Raw genomic sequence first — 23,177 nt, 5'->3', positions numbered from 1 at the left:
AACTGAGTCTGACTCTTGCAGAGGCCTTTAGTCTCGGTGCAAGGAGCTGGTGGACCCAGGGAGGGATCTGAGCTTGTCCCTCATGGGAAGGCCACAGCACAGGGAAGTTTTGCTGACTACATGCTATTTCAGTGGGACAGGATTTCAGGATAAAGCCTGAAGGAGCTGGGAGAAATGCTGAGAAGGGTTAGAAGATCCAATAAGGTCGCACATGTTGGGGCAGCAAAGTGTGATTGTATTGATTCTTTAAGATATAAGTCTAGTGCCTGGGTACAACTGTGCCCACCTGGTACCTGCCTTACATACTTACACACACACACACACACACACACACACACACGGAAGGAGTAAGAGAGTGAGCTAGAGAGAAAGGAGGAAGCTATCTGATTCGTTTCTTAGCGAATACAGTAGTCCTCTCTTACCCATAGGGACTTCACTCTAAGACCCCTGGTGGACACTTGAAATCACAGAGAGCTCTATATGTCCAAGTCTATCTATACATACTTTGTTTTCCCCCATGCATACAGACGAAAGTTTAATGTATAGATTAGACACAGTAAGAGATGAACAACAACAATACTAAAATAGAACGTCATCGTGATAGATTGGGACTCAGAGTTAATCTGATAACCGAGGCAGTTACTGAGTGACCAACGGGCACGTCACGGGTACATTGAACACAGGAATGATTCACACACAGGGTGGGACAGAGCAGGCAGCTCAGGATTCTATCTCATTACTCAGAAAGACACACAGTAAAAGCCTGTGAATTGTTTATTTCTGGAATTTTCCACTTAACATTTTTAGATTGAAGATAACTGAAGCCAGAGGAAGTGAACCCTGGGATAAGGAGAAACTGAGGCTCCGTGGATTACTGAGGCTGGGGTTTTATGGCTTCCTATGTGCTGTGTACTACCTGTGACATGTCACAGACTCTGATTCAGTGCAACAGGTCCCTTGGAAGTCCAGAAAACAAAGCCGAGACATGGAGACCCCTGTCTAGACAAACCCTGGGGTCTGACTGCATTAATAGCACTCAGTTTACATTCATCTCCAGCAAGGACTCAAAACCTGGCAGCTATCCAGTTCCAGAAAGAGTTCAGTTCAAAGGTCACTAAGACTCCAGAGAGAGAAACTCACTTAGAAACACACACTCTTGGTTCTGATTTTACCTTCTCAGTAGCCAAGAAAAAGCAACTGGTCATACCTACAGCAGGTTCCTTTTTATCTGTTAGATCACATATTTTAGCTGAACTCTCTGGATCACATGGGCCACGAGCCTGTGACTCTTCAGAAGCAAACACAGGTTGTGTCGACATTTTGCTAAGCTTATGCCCGTGGGCTCTGTGCAGAAGTGATGTGTTTATCTGTGGGGAGGTGCCAAGTTTAGTCATGGCTGCATGGGACTGATGGGTGCAGATCTGTAGACTTAAACACTAGAGACGAAAGCCAAATTATTAGGTTCTTTCTTCAGCTAGTTCATGTTGCTGTTGCTGCTGCTGCTGCTGCTGCTGCTGTGGTGGCGGTGGCGGTGGCGGTGGCGGTGGCGGTGGCGGTGGTGGCGGCTCAAGATGGAGCTGCTTAAAGTATTCTGAGGTTTACCACAACAGATGCACTTTCTATCCATTGACAGAAAGTCGGAATAGAGAGGTGGAGAAAAGGCTGCACAGGGCACTGTTGTATCTCTGCTCCTAAACACTTAGTGTAGGTCGCAAATTCTCTGCAAAGGCCAACCCGGCATTCCGCGCCTTCCCTGTGTTTTGGCCCTCATGGGAGAACCCATCATATCAGAATGGCTCCCATTCCTCATCTTCCCCTGGGCAACTGGCCTCCAGCCCTGTATGTTGCTGTGGTTTCCCCTCTCCACTCCCAGCAAGGGCATCAAGCAAGAAATCCATTCCCTCGGCTCTGCTGTCTTTCCCCCTTCCCCACCCCCACCCCTCGAACAGACTCCAAACATAGGAGGGAGTAGCCAGGCTCAGGGCTTTCTCTGGGCCCTGCTGCTTGTGGGCTCACCTTCCTGGGTACCCCATTTTCTGGAGACCATTGGACAATGAGGAAAGACAGGCAGCTAGCATGTTGAGAGACCCAGGATGCCTGCAGTCTCCTAGATTATTGAGACCAGGGAGCAACCGTTCCCCAACCTGCCTCCCTCAGAACCCTGGTGGTTTTGGAGCTGTCCGGGACCCTCATTTTCTGGCCCACAGCGGTGGAAAGGCCAGACAGGCTGGGAGAGGGTGGGGCCTGGCGCAAGAGCTAAGAGTCAGTCATGAGCCTCAGAGCCTAGTTACAGCAGAGCCAGTAATTCAAACCATCCTGACCCTTCCATGAACCCAAACCTGCTGACCTTGACAGCACCAGACAAGAGGCCTCGCGAAGCTCGACCTGCTGCAGGCCAGCCTTCTTTCCCTCCCTTCTTAGCAGCCCTTTGGCCTGGCTTCCAGGTGGCTCCTCATTTGGCCATCTTTATGAAATGTCAGCATACACTCCCTCCCTGAAGCAGGCCAGCTTCAAAGGACCCTTTGTGCTCATCCCCACTGGAGATAGGGCGTGGGCATTCCCTGGAGCCTGTGGAGGACCCCTGGCTGTGACCTTCTGCCATGACTGAATGAGCAGACCATATAGCCCTTCCCTTCTGCTCTGTCTATGTGTATGTGTGTATATGTGTGTGTACATTGTGTGTGTGTGTGTGCACCCATTCATGCATGTGTTAGGGTGCATAGAGGGGCAGAGAAGATGATGGAGACAGAGAGGATGGGGGAGGAAAGAGAATCCAGAGGAAAGAAACCCCAGGAACCTGCATTAAAGTAAATGTAGTTTATGAAGTTTGCGCTTTTCTCCTTGGGAGAGCTGGATTCCATCCAATAGCCTCTCCAAGTTGGCCAAGCAGGTCCAGAAGATGAAAGTGTGGGAAGGAGGATGAGTGAGCCAGCGACAGAGGGAGAAATGCTTATACACACGTGCATGGACGCTCACTCTCACACATGTGTGCATGCACACACACACACACACACACACACACACACGACTGCAGACTGAGAAAGCCTGGGGAGCCGGGACAGAGAGATGCAGAAGGTGTACTTGGGAAGGGTGGCTCCGTGGCTCCGGGAGTCCTCTTTTCTTCTCTCTCCATCCCGCCTGCCATCTCCACCTCCCCCCGCCCCCGCCCCCGCCCCAGGGCAGTGTGGTCAGCATAGACACTTATCTGTGTGGGTACTGGGAGGCATGGCTGTGTGGTAAACTGAAGCAGACAATATGGAGCACCTGGAGCAGCCAGCTTGCAGGAGCCAGGAGCATACTGTGGGTGGTCTTGGGCAGCGGAAATGAGGACTTGGCCACAAAAGGGACCAGAATGTGGTAGTGCTAAGTTCCTTGAAATTTACCTCTTCTGATGCTGGCTAATGTCCACGTGGGCTCCCTGAGGACTGAGGACAGCTCGTGCAGTCTCTTAGGGAAGATGGTTTGAGACTTCTGTCTTTTCTCTGAGAATTCAAAGGAGATAAATGACTTACAAGGAGGAGGCCATGAGAGTCTCAGAGGGACTTAAGAGTATCAGCTTTTCCAGACCTGTCTGTACAGCACAGGGCTCATGCTCGGGGTACTAGGAACAGCTGAGTGGGCCAGAGCCCACAGCTTTGGGTTTTTCTGTAATAATAGTTTTTGTTTTTATTAGCAAACATTGGTTACAGATAATAATGGGCTTCATTATGGCATCTAATACATGTATGTTTTTGTTATATTCACCCCATAATGTTTTCTTATCCTTATTACTTCTATGAATCCGCTCTACCCAACTAGTCCCTTTTATCTTTTTCTGTAATAGTGGAAGGGTTTTTTTTATGGTGTGTGTGTGTCCTACTGAGTTTAAGCAGGGCCCTTAACTTTTGAGAACAGGGACTATGGAGAGAAAGTGGCTGAGAGGAAGAGTGTCTTCACTCTGACCTGCAGACATCAGCTCACACACACACACACGCACACGCACACGCACACGCACACGCACACGCACACGCACATGCATGCACTCACATGCATAGGCATACACATGCATGCACACACATGTACACACATACATACACACATGCACACACACTCGCACATATACACACATGCATACACAGATGCGCACACACACACACACACACACACACACACACACATGTATATACACACATGCAAACACACACATGCATACACACAGATACACATACCCTGAGTTTATGTTCAAGTTCTGCCAGAAGCTGGAACAGAAAAGAATGACAGGGTTCACAAAGACACAGAAGGGAGAGAGGAGACGGAAGGAAGGAGAGGGGGGGTGGGTGGGCTGATTGTGGAGGATACCAGAGCATCCAGGGTATGCCAGGCACAGAATGAGGCAGAAACTGTCCGGGGATGGCCTTGGCCCTTGCTGTCCGCTGCTCTTTCCTCTGCCCTCCCCACTCAGTGTTCCCCTCTTCCCTCCACACATCTTTATTGGTTCTGGTAATAGCCTTGATTTGCATGTCAGGCAAAGCCTTGCTACACACACAAAAAGAAAGCCCCAACCGTGGCGGTGTGGCAGTGTCAGCTCTCGCTGTTGTTCGACAGTGTAAAATTAAATTAATAAAGCCCCCAACACAGGAAAACATAACAGGAAATTAATGGCCTTTACTGTCGCTCTGATGCAGTCATTTGCAACCCTGCTTTCCGCACCAAGGACTTCATAAATGCAAGCAGTTTCTCTAAACAAGCATACTTAGGGCGGCCTGGTATGTAATTTTTCGCCTTGCTTGTGTCCTTAGAGCTAACAAAGCCCCCTTCCCTCTTAGCTTCAGAGAGGTTTCTAACTGGTTGTGGCCCAACTGCAGCCCACTGAGGGTTGTTCCAGGCAGAAGGGCCCAGCCCCTTTTGGAGGGGTAGAAGAATTGCTAGGGTTCCAACAGAGGAATTGCTCACTCCATGAGCCACTCTTGTCTACTGGCTCTGAGGTTTAGCCAACAGGATTGCACACCCAAGGCTCCTTCTGTCTTTTCCCTCATCACCTGCATGTGTTCATCCTTCCTTCTGTCTCTGGCTTCCATCTTCCTCTTCTCCATCTCTATTAACCGAGCATCTCCAACTTCTTCACACAGGTGGTAAACTTTGGGGCTGGCTCTGCCATAGCAGTGGGTAACCTGTGGGCTTTCTTGGGGTGCAAAAGAAAACCAGCTGACAGCTCAAAATGGGCAAAGAAGCCGTGCTAATGAAGTGTTCTGGGGCTCTAGGCTTCCTCTGTTCTTAAAGGTTGGATGGTAACCCTGAGGGTCCCAAATGATCATTCGCCCTGTCCCTCTGTTCTCAGGCAAATTCTAGACCTGAGAGTCTATGAGCTGCTGTGGTAGGAAGGTAGGGGACTGCTTTGTGCCAGTGTGGGCCCTGGTGCCCACTAGGCTGGGCAGAGGATATATTAGGAAGGCGGGGCTTCACAGGGCACACAGGCAGCTGCTCATTAAGAACTGAGCCTCATGGTTATGCATTCAAGAGGGGTTCAGGGAGATGAGGAAAAGGGTGAGCAGGCAGTGGGGCTTGCCCAGGAAGCTGGCTGTTTCCAGGGACACCACCCATGTGGATGGAGGACAGGGACTGGGGGACTGACAAGGCAGAATCCCAGATTCTTGAGGTGTCATTGGTCTTCCCTACCTTTACCATAGAGCCTGTTCTCCCTGCAACTCTGCTTGCTGGGCCACAGCCCATGCATGGTCACGGGTGTAGCTGAACAGCGCCTCTGTTTGCAGCTATGCTTTTCTCTGCTTTGAGGACAGGCACAGGACAGAAGTCCACCCCGTGCCTCACTGGTAGGATGTTTAGTTGTTTACCTCATCTCTCACAATCCTAGTTTACTCTTTGCTAAAATATTTAGAGTTCATGATGTTTACCAGTGGAGTGGTGGATGGTGATAAAAAGACCTCCATTTGATATCTTTTGTCTTCCCCCTCCCTCCCTCCCTCCTTCCCTCTTCTTCAGTCATTCCACCCCACTTACTGAGCTCTCAGCAAACTCTAGGCTGAACCCCGGGTGGATTTCAGCTCTCCTCGGGGTTAAATTCCTACCCTTGAGCGAGTTCCCTCACCATCCTGGCCACCTATCTCTGAATTCATGAACACCGAGTCCCAGAGACAGTCCAGCCAAGGCCAAGTACTTAATGTGGAACCACTCGCCCTCGCCCGCCTGGAGACTCCACACCCATAGCTTCGCCTAAGATTACATTCGATTTTTTTAGCAGGCGTGTCAGACTCAAGCTCATATTAAGTTCATGGTCAACGAAAACCTCAAGATCTTTTTTACATCAATTGCTACCCAGCCAGGTCCACCCATTCTGCACTCTTGTAATTGATTTAAAAAAAAAAAAAAACTAAACATAGGGCGTTCCATTTATCCCTGTTGCTTTTCCATCTCATTGGTTCAGGTTCTTAGAGCTACCTGATGAAAGTCATAAGGATGTCTTCTCTGACATCATCCAAGTCAGAGAAGACCTTGTCTTAACAGGCTGTTTTTTCCCCCTCCTCCTCCTCCTCTCCCTCCTCCTCCTCTATCTTCTGCTCCTCTCTCCTCTTTTTTGTTGTTATTTTCCTTTCATAAAAGAGAGAATCACATGGCAAAACAGTGAAGACCCATTCCCAGTTGTAGTACAAAATCGCTTTGGGTACCACTGAGCTCGAGTCATCAACATTTAGCTCTGAAAGAGGAGGGCATGTCCTTGTCAAATGTTAACATTCACTGTATCCACATGACTTTCTTAACAAATCAGGTAAGGATGGAATATTCGTCTAAGCACTGCCTACGGCCGTGTAAAACATACACAACCACTGTACAAAGATAACTGGAGCAGCTCTTGACTTCAGGAGGCTTAGCATCCAGTGGAGAGGCAGATGTGCAAAAGCAGGTGTACCTCCCATCACACAAGCAGAACGTGACTGATGCTGTAATCACTCCAGGAAAGCTATGAAGAATGTTTTAAAAGATAAAACAAAACAGAGTTGTATCTTCCAGCCAGGGCAATTGGGCAAGCCATCATAGTGGGGCGGGCATTTAATCTAAGCATCGATATCAAGTTTAATGTGCCACAGCTGACTCTCGGTGAGCGCATTCAGGTGCCAGGGTATCACAGTTACTTCTCCAGTCCTTGCACATTGCTGGTGCGATCATTTGTTTCAGAAAATAATCCAAAGCCTTACTTAGGCTGTTGAATGCGTTGTGGAGTCTTCTGAAACCCCACCTTCGGGGCTCAAGGACTCAGCAACAGCTGGTTTAGAATCCTGGGTTCCTCTCACAGTCCTGAGGTGTAACAGGGACCTGAAAAAGTTAGCTCATGGGAAACAGCTCAGGGCTACCGGCTGGGCCCTCCCTGGGGGTTATTTCCTACAAGACAAAGGCAAGCTAGGAGTTCACTCTGCTTTTCCTCTCTCCTGTCTTCTCCTGTCCACTCCTGTCCTCTCCCCTCACCCCTCTCCCATCTCTCTTCTCCTCTCTTCTTTCCTTCCATGACTATCTCTTTTCCCAAGCTTTGAGCTAAACATGCCTCCCTTTACCCGTTTGCTTTGTCTCAGCTCCTCTGGGTCTTTGTCTTCCTGGCGGGCCTTGCTCTCTCATCTCTCTCCCTGGTTACGGTCCCTCCTTCCATCTGTTTTGTGCCCTTTATGGAGGGCTGGTGCTTTTTGCCTGACCATAAGTACAATACACGCTTATTGTAAAATATTTGGACAAGCCAATGTTTCTAAAAATTATCCATAACCTCCTCACTGAGTGATGATAACCAGTGTTGAAATTCGGCATATTTTGGATCCTTTTCCTCCTGTGCGTGTGGAACTTTAGATATGTAATTCTTAATTAAAGTTGGAGTGCTACTATGCACACAGCTTTGTGCCTTGCTAGTTTTACTTAACATTATATAGTAGCATTTTCACATGTCATTACATATTCCTTGAAAACATGATTTTTTTAATGGCTGCATAATCTTCCACTGTTCGATGTACATGTCCTTTTAAATTCTAGGCTCATCATATTTTTAAGGCTTAGCCGTGTGCAGCAACGGTGATTTCCTTAAACGCCCTTCTCGCTCCACCCTCCCTCCCTCTCTCCCAGTCCCTCTACCTTATCCGGTTGATTGTTTAAGCTTATGGAGGCAGAATTTCATCTTTCAGAGCATCTGCCTTCTGTGGAATTATGTCTTCTTTTAGAATCTCTTGACATGGAGTCCCCTGCGTGTTCTTTCCTCCTGTGAGGTTCCCCCAATACCCCCTTCTTTGGCCAGCTTTAGACAGGGCTGGTTTCTTCCCAGATCCCCATCACTTCCCTTTAACCCATTTTTCTTTCTTGGCCAGAGTCAAGGCACCCCTGGTAGGGATAGGACAGTGACCATCTCTGTCACGCAGAAACATTACCTACCCTTTCTGGGCTGCGTTTTGTTCTATTCTGATTTTAAATTTCTTAAGAGGGAATCAGCCCAGATCACCTTCCCGATACTCTTTGCAGCCCCTGTGCTTGTTTCTTCTTCTTTCCAAAAGGTAAAATGTGGGGGACAGGCCAGTTCAGGATCCATCTACTTTTGTCTTTAGAACTGTATTGAACAAATTGGTCAACATGTGAGATCACAAATATCAGGCCCTATGCTAGGTTTACAAAGATGAGAAAGTGGGATCTCTGCCTTCAGAGACAGTTCAGTAAAGAAATCAAGTGGGTTTTTGGTTTTTTTTGTTTTTGTTTTTGAGCTTTTAAAGAGATTGCAGTCAAGAAAAGCGATATGACTGAGTTTACTTTTGGCTCTGACACTTATCGGCTATCGTAAACAGTTTGAGGAAGTCACCATTCTTTGAAAACCCTCTCTTTCCCCAGGTTATGAGCCCAGGTTCCAGAGACAACACACTGTGGTCTGGCTCTGCCTTGTCTGTCATTCATTAGCTGCCTCTATATGACCTTGGGAAAGTCCCTTAGTCACCAAACTTCTGTCTCCTTACCTGTGTGACATAGGTATACTAATAGAAGCTCCCTGGTAAGTTTTTCTTACAAAAATGAACTGTTGCCATAGTAAAAATTCATACACAAGTGCCTATTTTACATCCAGTGCTTAACAAATTCCAGTTGCCACTGTTCTAAGAATTAAATCCGTGTGTACATATTAAGGGCAGTATTTGGTATCCTAACAGAATCTGGCTGCATTTATTATTTTTTTTTAAATATTTTTTAAATTTATATGAGTATACTGTTGCTATCTTCAGACACGCCAGAAGAGGGCTTCCGATCTCATTACAGATGGTTGTGAGCCACCATGTGGTTGCTGGGAATTGGACTCAGGACCAGCTCTTGACCACTGAGCCATCTCTCCAGCCTGCTATTTATTGTTATTTTTATGGCAGAGATTAGAATGGAGAGCACTGGAATACTGAGAAAAGAAAAAACACTGTTGCTGAGGGAGGACTTCCAGCCCTCCTATCTGTATCCGAGGAAACGCAATCCAGAAAAGCTCACAGGATTTGTCCAAGGTCACACAGAAAGTGAACCAAACAATAAGAAGCCAAGATCTGGGGATGTTACACCAATTCAAGGGCTGAATCTTGACTTAAGGGAGTGACATGTATCCCAGCCTTGCCTTTTTTTTTTTTAAGATTTATTTATTATTATACATAAGTACACTATAGCTGTCTTCTGACACACCAGAAAAGGATATCAGATCTCATTACGGGTGGTTGTGAGCCACCGTGTGGTTGCTGGGGATTGGACTCAGGACCTTCGGAACAGCAGTCAGTGCTTTTACCTGCTGAGCCATCTCGCCAGCACCCCAGCCTTGTTTTAGGGTCCCTAACATAATGTCCCCAGAAGTAAATAGGTGTGGGTGGGCATAGCAAGCCTGAGGCCAGGCATACTATCAGCCAGCCTAGCCTCTCACCCTAAGATGAACCCAGTCACTGTTTAGAAGCTGCCTGTAGCATTCGGAGTTTGCCAGTGCTAGTATACTGGGCAGAACTAACATTGCCCAGAGCCAAAGCTTTGGGCCAGGCTCCAAGGGATTCTTTTTTGTTGTTTTGTTTTGTGTTTGAGACATGGTCTCGTTATGTTATTTCTGGCTGTCCTGGAACTCTCTCTGTGGACCAAGCTGAGCTTAAACACACAGAGATCCACCTGCCTCTGCCTCCCAAGTGCTGGAATTAAAGACCTGTTTCACCCCATCCAGCTTTCCAAGGGCTTCTTTCTGACTTCCTGGCTTGATTTGGGTTCATGGTGAGACCAGACCCCAAGGTTGTGCAGGGTTTGAAGTGGGAAGCAGTGGGGTGCTACATTCCTCTCAAGTTCAGGTCACTGCAACACAGTATCCATTTTCTCTCCCCCTCCTCCTTCCATCCCTCCTTCTCTCTTGCTCCAGGCTTCCTGTCTCCTCTTCTCCTCTTTCCCGTATCCCTTTCCCCATTTTATTTCAGTCAAGACTCCCTTCCCTCATGCCCATTTCTTCTTGTCTTTTTCCCTCTTCTTTCAGCCCCCTCCATCCCTCATCCCTTCATCCCTCGCTCTTCTCCAAATACAAAAGGCACTCCAGTTCCAGGGAGCAATCCCATCCCCTGTTCCACTATCAGATGGGAGGGCCCAAACGGCAGCCCAAATCTCCTCCAGGTCCTGCTGTGCCACTGCTGTGGGGGGTGGGGCCGGGGCTGCACAGGCGGGCTGCCCTGAATGACAAGAGAGGATATTGATCGCATTCTGAACTCAGCCCAGCAGATAGAAGGTAATTAATGACTCCATTTGCCTCAGTACCGGGGAGAACAATTGAGTTTGCAACAGCAGCAACTGGCAGCTGGGGAGACTGGGGGGCGAGCTGGGGGTGAGCCCTCTGCGGGGAGGGATGTGAGGATGAGGTAGAACATCAGATGTAGTGCTCCTTGCCCAAGCTCGGTTAGGATTCCCTCCGCACTCTCTGCTCTCCTTCCCTCCTAGACAAGTTCTTGAGGTCGTTCTTCTGACAGTGACTAAAGTTTGGCTTCCTCCCAAGGACCGCTTCTTGCCAGCCCTGGGATCTTGTGTATATTTTGAACTTTTCCAGAGCTGTTTCCTCTGGAAAAGGTTGGATAGATGGAACCCATTCTCAGGTGCTCTGTGAGGCGCTAGAGGCAGGGAGTGACAAAAGCACCTTGAGTTTGCCAAGAGGCCAGGACGTGAGCAGTTAAAGGATGGATGTAGTGAGAATGGATCAGAAGACTTGGCTTACTAGGAAGAGGGGAACGTTCTGGCTTCAGATTCAGGCTTTCTACTTAACCAGTTGGATGATGTTAGACATACCAACTTGCTCTCTGAGACTTATTTCTTTATCTAAAAAACAATGATGATGATGATGATGATGATAGCTAGAATCTAGTAAAATTGAACAGATTTAATAAGCGTAAGTGAAAGCATATTGTTGGTTTCCTATGACCAGTGCACCTTTGTGTTTGGGCTTAGAAACTAAAGCGCAGTGCTAGCATGCTTGCCTGGCCTATGTGAGGCCCTGAGCTTGAGCATTACCACTAGAAGGGAAATAAAATTAATCCTGACGTTGATATAGTTTAATCCTATGTTAAAAAACTTCTTGGAGGTTGGAGAGATGGCTCACTGGTTAAGAGCATGTACTCTTCTTACAGAGGACCAGAGTTCAATTCCCAGCACCCAGAGCCTCTCACAACTGCCTGTAGCTCTAGCTTCAGTGAAATGTCTGCATTTGCATGGATATACTCGTACATGGAAAAAAATGCATGCATACATAGCATTAAAAATAAAAATGATTTTGAAAGCTCATTTTAGCCTGCTCCCAAAACCTACCTCTTTTTTTTGGTGAGTGCATAGCTCCATCTATCTCTTCTTGGTGACTTCCCACTCACCAAGCTACTGAGATCTCACTGGAAAGTCCCATTTGTGATTGCCTAGACTGAGGGTTCTGGCCTAGGGTCAGGTATGGGGGACAGGGGCTGCTCTACGAACAGCTGGGATGAACAGTGTTGAGGAAGTAAGATCTTCAGGAGGTGGTCAGATGGAGCTGTAAGACATTTCCTTCTTCTTTCATGTTTGTACATACTGCGTGTGTGTGTGTGTGTGTGTGTGTGTGTGTGTGTGTACACACTCTATCACTAAGCTCCCCGGCTAGTCCTGAGATATCTTAAATAACAATTCTCGAAGTGATCCGTGCCCTAGACAACATAGGAAAGCAAAGATGGAAAGAAGGGAAATTTGCTTATGATCAGGAAGTAGTCACTGTGACCATGTTGGGGACAGTATTTTCAGCCAAGATGGTCCTTCTACATTCGTGGTTGCCTTTCTCTCCATGAAGGCTGGCTGGGCTTTCTGCTATGGAGCTACTCGAGCATAGTTGTCGATCATTTTAGCCTATAGCTAAACTGTTTGCTGAGTAACTTTCTTGTGCTGGGCTCCCTGGTAAATACGTCCCGGCCACTTGCCCTTATGTAATCTGCACGTCAGTGACTCTGACCCTTTGTTTTCTCAGAAGCTGAAGTGGGTTTCAGTTCCTACCTATGTTGGAGAGTTGTTTAGAGGGCCAAATAACTCAAGATCTGTAAAGACTTTCTGTCAGGTGTTCAATAAATAAGGAGTCAGAGAAGATAATATGGACTTAATTAATTCATCTATAGCTTGCCTGTGCTCCATAGAGGACTTGTGGTGGGCCCACCCACTTTGAGAAGAATCGTACTATAGTAGAAGGAACATCTAGAATAGCCACGTGCCTGAACATTCTACTGCCCAGTTGGGAGAACTGGGAGAACTGGCTTCTCTCCTCCCATTCGCCCAACTAGGTTCTACAACTATAACAGGATAAATTTAGTGCCCTGATCATCTGGGCAGTCTGTGCTTAGTCAGCATACTCCACAGAGGTTAGCCTCACTATAGGGAAAATGCCAGTGGAGAACTGGAGACGCACCCTGCATAGGGCCAAGTGGTTCTCAGCTGGACCCTGGCTTTAGTACCTAGGTAGAGAAGAAAGTAATTAAGAGGCAAGTTCTCATGGCAGACCTGGACTCAAATCCTGACTGCCCTTTACTAGGAGTGAGGTCTTTAACAAGATACTTAACGTCCTTTGTCTTGGTTTCCTTATACGTAGAAGGAGTACCATAGTATTTCTTTCACAGTTAGGAGGACTATTAAATGGTCTCTGAAGTACAGACGTGCTGCTTTTTGCTTTTTAGTACTTCTGAGACAGGGTCTCACTAGATGGCCCCTGCTAGCCTGGGACTCACAATATCCCCTGCTTTAACCTCCTAAATCCTGAGCTTCAGGCATGTATCGCCATGTTACAGCTTTAGGATTCTTTTTGTTACTTCGTTTGCTTGTTTTCTGGTACTAGAGATTGGCCGCAAATATCCTATGTAACTGCTCCCCTTGGGCCACACCCTCAGTCCAAGGGGCTGTTGATCGTTGTATGATGCTAGGGTATCTGGCAGGGGCTGGGGGGGAAGCAGGATTTAATCCACCATTGGTAGTGACTATTAGCCCAGTACATGGGCTTTCCATAGCATCAAGAGGGACGTAATAAGCCTATAGCAACCATATTTGCCAACCTTTCTTTAAAAGCATGGCCTGAGAGTTGGAAAGAGTATTATAAATAGGGATTGTTCCAGAAAGTTTAGAATATACAGACACTATACTACATCCAGACTTCTTGGCACAGAGTTCAAATGTAGACTCTGAGCCCCGACCTGGGGCAGCTTCTTCCACCTGCTTTGGGTAGAAGCAGGTAGACTCTGGGTAGACTCTGATTCCAAGGCTAAGTAACCCCTGAACCCGGAGCAGTGTTTTCTGTCATCTTGAAGCACTGTAGGTATGTGGGTGGTGTTGCTGAGGGGTTTTGAGTTGATGCTGTCAGAGTCTAACAGGACTGACCCAAAATGACTGGGTATACTTGTGTTGGACCAATCAGATTCTGGCCAGTCTAGAAAATTTCTGCCAGGGTTTCATACTAAATACCACCTGGGAGAGTTCACCCACTCAGTCAGCCAGCTAGTCACTTATTTAGTGGGCACCTGCTATGTATCATGCCTAGCACAGACTTTCAGACATGCATCAGTCAGTTCCTAGGCTCAGATCCTGGCTTCTTGGGTGGGGAATTGTCCTTGGAATGGATACTACCTAACTACTCTTTCATGTTCCTTTCCCCTAGGTCAGGGTCCATTTTGCCTCTGACAGTAGTTTTGCAGCTTAGCCAGATAGCCCTTCACGCTGTGGCTAGTCCTTGCCCTGGCCTCTTCTCCAGTCTGCCTAAGCATTTTTTTTTCTGTCACCTCTGGGAGGCCATCCCGGTGTCAAGCACTGCCAACCACTTCGCTTTATGACCCTCTCCCACACTCTTCTCCCATGTTTTCTCTTTCCCCTTCTACTCACTTCTTTTCCCCCTCTATCCTGGTCCTCCAGGTTGCTCTCCATAGCTGAACACCGAGCCAGGACGCCAGGTTCCATCCTTCGGACAAGCGTCCCCACACTGGCCAGCACTCCCCCCACCGCCCCCAGTTGCTGGTGTGGAAAGTTTCTTCCCTTTCCCGGGGGTCCTTCTACCTGCCCTCTCTTAGCCTCTCAGCTTACTTCTTCCAGAAGCATCTCCCTCCTCCTTGCACCTTCCTGGCCCCTCCCACTTCCTTTCCTTGCTTCCGCCTGCCCTCTCTGCCTTAGCTCCTCCCCCTTTCTTCACACCCAAAGGAAGGGTACCCATCTCTATCATTCACAGAGCATAGAGTAGACCTGTGGCCGGGTTAGGGGTCAGGGGATGTCTCTCTGTCTCCCCAACGATAGTGATGCTCTCTCTGCCTTCTCTCTGCCCCATAGTTCACTTACTGACGACTCCCCCCCTACCTCCCCCCCACCTCTCCTTCCCCTCCCCGCTCCATGATTCCCTCCACCTTACTCCTTTGCTACTTGTCAAATCCCCACCTTTCTTCCCACTTGGGACTGCCCTCGGGACCACCCCCCCCCCCCCCCCCCGGTCTGAGGTCAGTGTTCTCTGCAAGCTTGGTGGCCCTGTGCCACTAAGGCTTTCTAACTACCGGTCTCCCCCCCTCTCCCCCCCCCCCCCCTGCCTCCGCCTCCACCTCTCCCAGCAGAGGGCTTCCTTTTTCCTTCCCTTCCCTTCCAGCCCTCCCCGGCCTTCCACCAGCTGCCTCTGTAACCTGTCTCACCACCAGGGCCCGTGTGTACAGAAAAAATAAATAAATAAAAAGGTCAGCGAGTGGAGGGAGCAGCAATAACCCCTAAAACAGTACTATCAGTGGAACATGATTGATCAATTGAATTCCATAGCGGCTGAAAAATGTGGGATTAAGTAGTGTATTATACGCACAATGAGTTGAGGCATGATGTTCATTTCAAGTTCATTTCGCCGGCCTCTGCCACCAGATCAGGCAATCAATAGGGGCAGCAGATATCATATATCACCTCTCTGCGGGCTGGGGAGAGAGCACCATAATCTCTCGCAAATTTAGAGTGACAGATTTGTCAAGATCTGAAGGGCCCCTGAATAAATGAAGGCAAAGAGACTCCTCCAGCCAGTGACCTGAGGACAAAGCTTTAGTTCAGCTCCTACACACACACACACACACACACACACACACACACACTCGGTCACAGGGTGAGGCAAGCCACACACAGGCATGTACACAAATCCACACAGAGGCATGAAAAGCATCTTGCCTCACATAGGTGCACACACACACACACACACACACACACACACACACACACACACGCACATTTGAATGTATGCTCATTGACAAATGTACCTTCTACTCCTTAGGACCCATTCAGTAAGAGCAATAGATAGATACAAAGACCCTTGATTCTACTTTCCCTCCGCCCTAGCAGCAGGGCATCCCCAGAAGGTAGGAGGGTTGCAAGCAGAGATGGTTAGGCACAATGGGGCATGCAGATAGTGACAGGCCATGGCAGTAGGGAGATATACATCCTGGCAACAGGAGGGCTCTTGGGAGAAAGGGAACATGAACTTACATTCCTCACGTGCCCAGGTTCTTTTCAAAGGATTCCTGCTGTCATTTAAACTCATCCAGATCCTTTTTTATCCAGGTGTTTATGACTTAGACATGTACATGCATAGAGAACTCTCACACAAAGGGGAAAATAAGTGTACTGTATTTCAGTTCCCCCTACAGGGTCTCTAATGGTTCCAGAGCCGTGCAGAAAAAAAAAAAAATACATCAAGTTCTGTCCAAAGGAACATAAGAATGACATTATAGCAGCCTCTGCCCACCTCAGGCTGGTCTTACTGTCTCTCTGTCTCTGTCTCTGTCTGTCTGTCTCTCTCGTTCTCTGCCTCTACCTTTCTGTGTGTGTCTGTCTCTATTTTTTCTTTCTACATCTCCACCCCCCCTACCCCCCCCCAACACACACTCTCCTTGCTCCTGAACAGTATGGTAAGAAGACAGGAGGTCCTTTTGGAAAACAGTGTCTTTTGCTCCTTCTGGAAGGCCAGCGAGGAAGGACGGCTGTAGATTGAGGTTAATCAATATGTAATACTTTCTATGGTCTCCCAAATGATACTGTACGGTGTTACTGTAAATAATGCAATATTGATTATATCATATCATATAATCACCTATAAACTGATATATATAACAGTCCCAGAGGAACACCCTGGGGCCTAGAGCACAGGGCTGGCCCCAGGCTCAAGGTTCCCTAGCTTATCCTGGACTGAAGGAAGCCATGAAATAGCAGGACGGGGCTGGGGCTGGGGCCGAGGGCCATCAGAGTTACTAAGTGAGGGTCCAAAGAGGCTGTAGGACAGGCTCTTTGTCCTCAGAATGCTCTAAAAGCTCCAAGTGGCCAAACACTGGAGGGCAGGGATAGAGGAAATAGAGACAAAGTAACAAGTGGACAAAGTAGAGATTTGGAGACCCGACTGCCTTCTGGCCGGAAGCAGGCTCTAGTGGTGACTAGCCCTATCTCCATGGAGCAAGTCTTGGCTCCTGATGGAAACCAGGTGTTCCAGGAGCTGTCTCCTACTGAGCCTGAGCCTGAGCCATCCACAGGAGAAAGATGGCTGGGTCTTAGCCACCAGCATGCTTCCCAGAGTCTGACCATGTGGAAGGCCGAGCAGCTCCTATGACTACTGACTCTTCTTTCCTGCCTGCTGTGTGTCCAGCCTGACCAGAGTATCTCAGCTTTGCTCTCAGGGCCCCTCCTCCCCAGGAGTAGTTAATGATTTTACCCAGACTCTATGTTATACTTAGCTTAGAGATGTGATCATTTTCAATCTTTGGAATCGGTAGAACTGAAATTTATCTGAACCCAGTTCAATTCTCCACAGTAATACATGTCTGAGAGCCCAGCCCCTCCTCACCTAGTGTGACGCAGGCTGGGGGATGGGGGAGGTTCTGGGGAAAGAAAGCCTTGGAGACAGCTTTGTGGGACCTCCTGCCTCCATTTCTGCCTAGTCCTTCTGCCCAACATATGACCGCCCTTCTTTCTCAATCTCCAGCTCTTTCAGAGCTCTGGCTTCTCCACCCTGTCTCTGAGGAAGGGCCAGCCCCTAGGCCTTTAGACCTAGGCCTCTAGCCTCCTCTAGCTTGTGAATGAAAAGAAAGGGACCCTAGCAGGGGTACAGACATGGACGCAGGGGCACAGAGGCCAGAGCCAAGTACCCAACCCCTTGACCACTGCATTCTTCCTTATTTCTGTTGGCCTGGTGCTCATGACTTAAGTGTCTCTGTGTTTCCCAGATGTATCTGAGGGCTCTGTCCCTAATGGAGACTCCCAGAGTGGTGTGGACAGTTTGCGGAAGCACCTGCGAGCCGACACCTTCACCCAGCAGCAGCTGGAAGCTCTGGATCGAGTCTTTGAGCGTCCTTCCTATCCCGATGTCTTCCAGGCATCAGAGCACATCAAATCAGAACAGGTGAGAGTGGAACTTCCCGTTCACCCAGAACATAACGGAACTGGGCAGAACGAGACCCTCCCACACCAGACGACCAACACTGCCTGTGTTTATACAGCTACCACGTGTGTACCACGTGACCGCACAGATAGACGTTAAAGCATAGTTAAGAAAAATAGTTTCAATATACAGCCATTAAAAATTATAAGACATGGATCAAAACATAAATGCTGTTCCTATTCAAAGTTTCCAATTCCTTATGAACAGCACCGTGTCATCCCTCAATCCCCACTCCAGCTCTGGCATTCTGTGACTCTACTATGGGAAATATCCTCTTGCTATGACCCTTGCCCTGCCCCCACCAGGTCCCACAGAAAGTCTGTGAAAAATCTTCTTGCCCCATATCAGAAAGAAAGCCCACCCACACCTGCCTCCTTGTCCCTGATACATCCACTCAGTGTGAACCCAGGCTGGATGGCAGCTGTCTTGGCCACCCACGATTCTCCCAGACACCGAAAAGCACAGTGCACACAACACAAGCCAAAGCATGCACTGCCACAGCAAAACACAGAACTCAAAAATGTATCCCTAAAGCCTCACATTTCAGGGCTAGCAAGATGGTACAGTGGGTGATGGCACCTGACACCCAACACTGCAAACCTGACAGGCTGTGTTTGGTCCCCAAATTCATGTAAAGGTGGGGGGAGAGAACTGACCCCACAGAGCTGTCCTCTGGTTTGCACATGTGTGCCTCAGCATGCCCGACTCCCTACGCAATAATAAGCTCTTTATCTTAAAAATTAAAGGTTTCCCATTTCCCACCATCATTCACCTGTTCTTCCCACTGCACACATAGTCCGTAGCCCAAGAGTCCTGCAGGGCCCATACATGTACACACTTTCCAGGCTGGCTGCTCCATTACCCTAGCACATTACCCCTCCATCCACACATCAATGTAGTCCCCAAACCAGCCTACAAATATGGCCTAGGTCAGGCCTCCAACTGCAGAACAATACAACCTGCTGTGCACACACTCACACTGTACACACACACACACACACACACACACACACACTTCCACACTGGCTTCACCTTAAGCTCCACACAGCATAGTTGCACTTTAAGACTTCAACAGCCCCTAGCCTCTCGCCTTTCTCCCCGCCCGTCCTTTTATCCCATAAGCTGTTTGTCTTCATAAAACAAAAATCAAAAGTCTTTTTAAGGTGCCCTGAGCCATAAACCAACAAAGGAGGAGCTGGCCGAGGCGGGCGGCTCAGTGCACCCTCCCCAAGTCCCTGGCTGTATTACAATGAATAACCTTTATTTACTTTCATTAGACTATTAAACACCAGCACAGTCATTTTTCCCCCTGAAACTCGGAGCAGGGCCCATAAAGCAAATCCGAAGCCTAATTGAGTTCATTTTAATTTCTCTCCGATCACAGCGAATTACTCTGGTGATAAATCAGGGGGCAGCTTCACCCCCAGTAGAAGGCCTAATTTGCAGCTAATTACAAAACTGATTTCTACAGGAAGATCAATACGAGAAGGAATTGGAAATGACGAGGCAATCCCGTCCAGCCAAGGAGGGGAGGGGATCCTCTGGGGGGGCCAGGAAGCGGAAGGGAAAAAAAACGGACCCGAAAGAGCAGAAAATCAGTTTTAATTTAACGTAATATTAATCAGAGCAACTTTTCTTGCTTTGTGCAGGCTCCTGGTCTGCCCGGCTCCTGGGTCTGGCTTGGTGGTAGTTGCAATAAAAAGGCAATTACCCAAGTGTTTCGGGCAGGACACCCTTTCAGAGTCAATGGCTGGCCCCCTCCTACCCTTCTGTTAGCCATGTGGACTCTCCCCCTCCCCAATTTCATACCCCAGTGCACAGGCAGAGAGCAAGGGGCCCATGGGGCTGTCTTTGTTTGTTTTTTAAAAAGGGGCGCCCATACCCCATCAGCCAACCCAGCAGTGCCAGGCTGGAGGCCCCACTAGGTCCTTCCCCCAACTGCTACCTCAGCCATGTGTCCGGCTCCATCTCTGCCCTCCATGGCCCCTACTCAGAGGAACTTGAGTACCCCATACTTCTCAGCAAGGGGATCCCCATTGCTGTGCTCCCTCCTGGAGTATCTTAGGCAAAAGATGGGGATGCTGCTTTAGGGACCCACCCCCAGTGTATAGACCGCATCTCCACTCAGTGTGTCAGGTCCACCCCCACTCTCACCAAACTCTCCCTCCCCACACAGCGAGCCCCTCCCCATCTCCCTGCCCCACCTAGCCATCTCCTTCCACCCCATCTGGGAGGGCTCTGGGGTCCTCCTCTCCATCTGCACACCGCGTCTTTCTGTGTATAAGCATCAATAGAGAGCTGTCACTTTTCTCCCTTCTCCCAGGGGAATGAATACTCTCTCCCAGCCCTGACCCCTGGGCTTGATGAAGTCAAGTCCAGTCTATCTGCATCCGCCAACCCTGAGCTGGGCAGCAATGTGTCAGGCACACAGACGTACCCCGTTGTGACCGGTAAGGTGGCTTCCAGGAGGGTGGGGGCACTGCTTCCAGTGGGGGTGCCTCAGTCTATGCCATCTGGGCCCCAATGAGACAAGTGGCCCCCTGCCATGGTATCTGCAGAGTGAGAGAGAGAGAGGGAGAGAGTCTTTTCCTGAACAGATGTGCGCCGATGTAGGGATAGAAATACTGTGGTCAGGATTCTGGGCTTCAGCCTGAAAAGATGGAGGCTAGTAGCCAGCTGTTGACTCTCTCTGTCCTTGCCTCCTTTCCTCTTCTCTCCCCAGTTGTCTGGTTAGGACATATGTAGACGAATGTTAAAGCAAACAGGCCAGCTGGGGAAAGTGGCTCAGAGGTTCCGGGTCTCTAGCCTTCGTGCTTTGTCCCCAAGAGTATTGCAGAGCTTGCTTTCCTCTCTCAAGGCAGCTTATACCATACGTCTGGGACCTGGGACCTGAGGGTGTGGTAACAGCCCTGCAGAGTGGAACCCGGTTACTATAGCCTTTCTGCTGTATCCTAGAGGAAGCCAATGAGAAGTTAGATTCCAAGGACTGGGGAGGTCAAATAAGGAGGTGAGGGGAGAGGCCCCCTGGCCAAACCTTCCAGGGATGAGAGTTACAGAGGTACCTGAAGATCTAACAAATGGTGCTTCTGCTAGAGCTTCATGTGCCTGCGTCAGAAGGTCTCTGGCACAGTGGAAGGGTTTCCGGGCCAGGAAAGTGTTCCAGTAAGAGAGACACACATTGAGGTGTTATTAAAATTCACCTAATTATCCTGGAGGCACTAAAGCCAGTGTGCCATTCCTACCTTGGGAGACAGGATGACTGAGAAGGGACTCAGTGGGGACTGGGAGACACTGAGGCGTTACCAGAGAGTGAGCTGAGAGACCGCCTAGGGACAGCAAGGCTGTTGTAGGTAGCCAGCGTCACCGCCAGTGGCAAAGACAGAGAACAGGCTATAGGAAGGCTCTGTGGTGATTCATCTGGGCGGTGACTTGGTAACTTTGTGTGGATAGGAGGGCAGCTCTGGCTGAGGTGGGCTCAGAGTAATCATCCAAACTTCAGGAGGCTCCCGAGACCCCTACCTTTCCTGTGTTCTCCTAAAGTGATCTCTTGGTACAGTGGTGTCCAGCAAAAATAGAGTCGTAGTCTTTAGCTAGGAATCCAAAGAGTGACTAGGCTTTAGGGGAGCGATGTCCTTAGTGAGACCCGTCGAGTTAGTTCACTGCTTAGACCAGTGAGTGGTTCTCAATCTTCCTAACAGTGCAACCCTCCCTTTGGTACAGTTCCTCGTGTTGTGGTGACCCCTCAACCATAAGCTTAGTTTTGTTGCTACTTCACAACTGTAATTTTGCTTGACATTATGAATCATACTGTAAAGATCCAATATTTGATCTGTGACCCGCAAGGGGGTCACGACCTACAGGTTGACAACCACTGTTGCAGATCCACAGGCCCTGGGTCTGAGCTTTCCAAGGTCCCCTATAGTTGTTTTCTGGCCTTCCAACCCAAGCCAGGCCAGCTTTCTGGTGCAGTGGATACTTCTCAAAAGTGGTGAAACAGCAAGAAGGACTTTTCTCAGTAGTTAGTGCCGCAGTCCAGAAGGTAGGAACTTCCTGGGGATGGACACATGGCTCTTCCGGGCAGGACTCCTGCTGCAGGGGACACTGGGGGCTAATGTGGAAAAGTGCCTCCACCTTGAACAGCCCCCATCAGTCTCCCCCCCATGGCCCTGGAACGGTCCCAGCTCAGCCTGGGAACATCTCCGGCTGATCCATCTGGATCCAAGTGTGAGAAAAGTTCATTTCAGACCCAGCTTGACATTCCCAGGTGGCAAGTTAGCAGTAACATCTCAATCTGTATGCGACATTTCAATCAAGCGAGGAGTAACAAAAGCAGAGCCATTAACATTCGGAGCTGTTCACCAGTGGTAATGACGGGGAAACTCCGCTCAGAAACTGGAAATTACCAAAAAAGAGAGAAGTGTGGCGAGGGGTGGGGGAGGGGAGGGGAGGGGCCGGGTGGGGGCAGGGAATGATGTTTTCCACACTTAGACCGAGATCCAGGGTTTGGATTAATCGTGCCATTACTCGAGCAAGGGCTGCAGATTATGTTCATTCTTAAAATGTTCTTTTGGCTGGCAATTAAACGGCTGCAGCTATTGATCTTTGTTGATTTTATGTTCCCCCTAATTTGCATAATCTATTAAAGATGAATGATTCATGATGTGTTTATCGAGGGGACAGACAGAGTTTGCTGGAGGTACTGTCAAGGTGAGAAAACAGGTATTGCCCAGAGACTTCATGGGCCATCTTGGGAACAGGTTTAGTGTGGTAGCTTTTGGGCCAGGGCTCGTTAGGAAGCATTAAGCTGTGTATCAAGGACGGGCGGCACAAAGGAACTTTGAGTGTGTTCTTCTAGACAGATGTTGACATCTGTGAGAACAGGGGCTCCAAGCAGGCTGAGGAGGTGAGAGACTCTTGGTGTAATTTGCAGGTATTCTTCCCAAAGATCCTACCCCATAGAATCTCACTCTGCAGCCCAGACTGGCCACTCATAGCTATCCAGCTACCCCCCCACACACACACACAGCCTCCCGAGTGTTTCAGTTAAGAAGGGTAAACCGCTGTACCCAGATCACAGGCGTTCTTTAAAAGCTTATTTCATTTGAGACTAGTAAGGGCTTTGGCAGAGGAAGAAAAAGGTGTTTAGGTGAGTGAAGGCTCATGGGTAATAAATCAGGGGGCTGCAAGGCCGTGGTGTGTTTAGAGCCTTGGATGTGCCAAGGAATCCCACAAGTCCTCAGGCACTCAGCTCATCCTC

At 48.8% G+C, this 23,177-nt stretch overlaps 1 protein-coding gene across 5 annotated transcripts in view; it reads left to right on the top strand.

Moving 5' to 3' along the window:
• Positions 1-23,177, top strand: part of Pax2 (paired box 2) — a 90,786-nt gene that overhangs the window by 51,717 nt on the left and 15,892 nt on the right. For all 5 annotated transcript variants that reach the window (XM_029472889.2, XM_029472896.2, XM_029472892.2 and 2 more), the window contains 2 exons: positions 17,706-17,881; positions 20,244-20,370. In XM_029472889.2, coding sequence (XP_029328749.1) covers positions 17,706-17,881; positions 20,244-20,370 — 303 coding nt within the window. The remainder of the gene's footprint in view (positions 1-17,705; positions 17,882-20,243; positions 20,371-23,177) is intronic.

This window comes from Mus caroli, unplaced genomic scaffold (genome assembly GCF_978045245.1).
Source record: "Mus caroli unplaced genomic scaffold, Mus_caroli_1 scaffold_20, whole genome shotgun sequence".
Classification (NCBI taxonomy): domain Eukaryota; kingdom Metazoa; phylum Chordata; class Mammalia; order Rodentia; family Muridae; genus Mus; species Mus caroli.
Note: the sequence above shows the minus strand (reverse complement) of the source record. Positions and strands in the feature narration are given on the sequence as shown.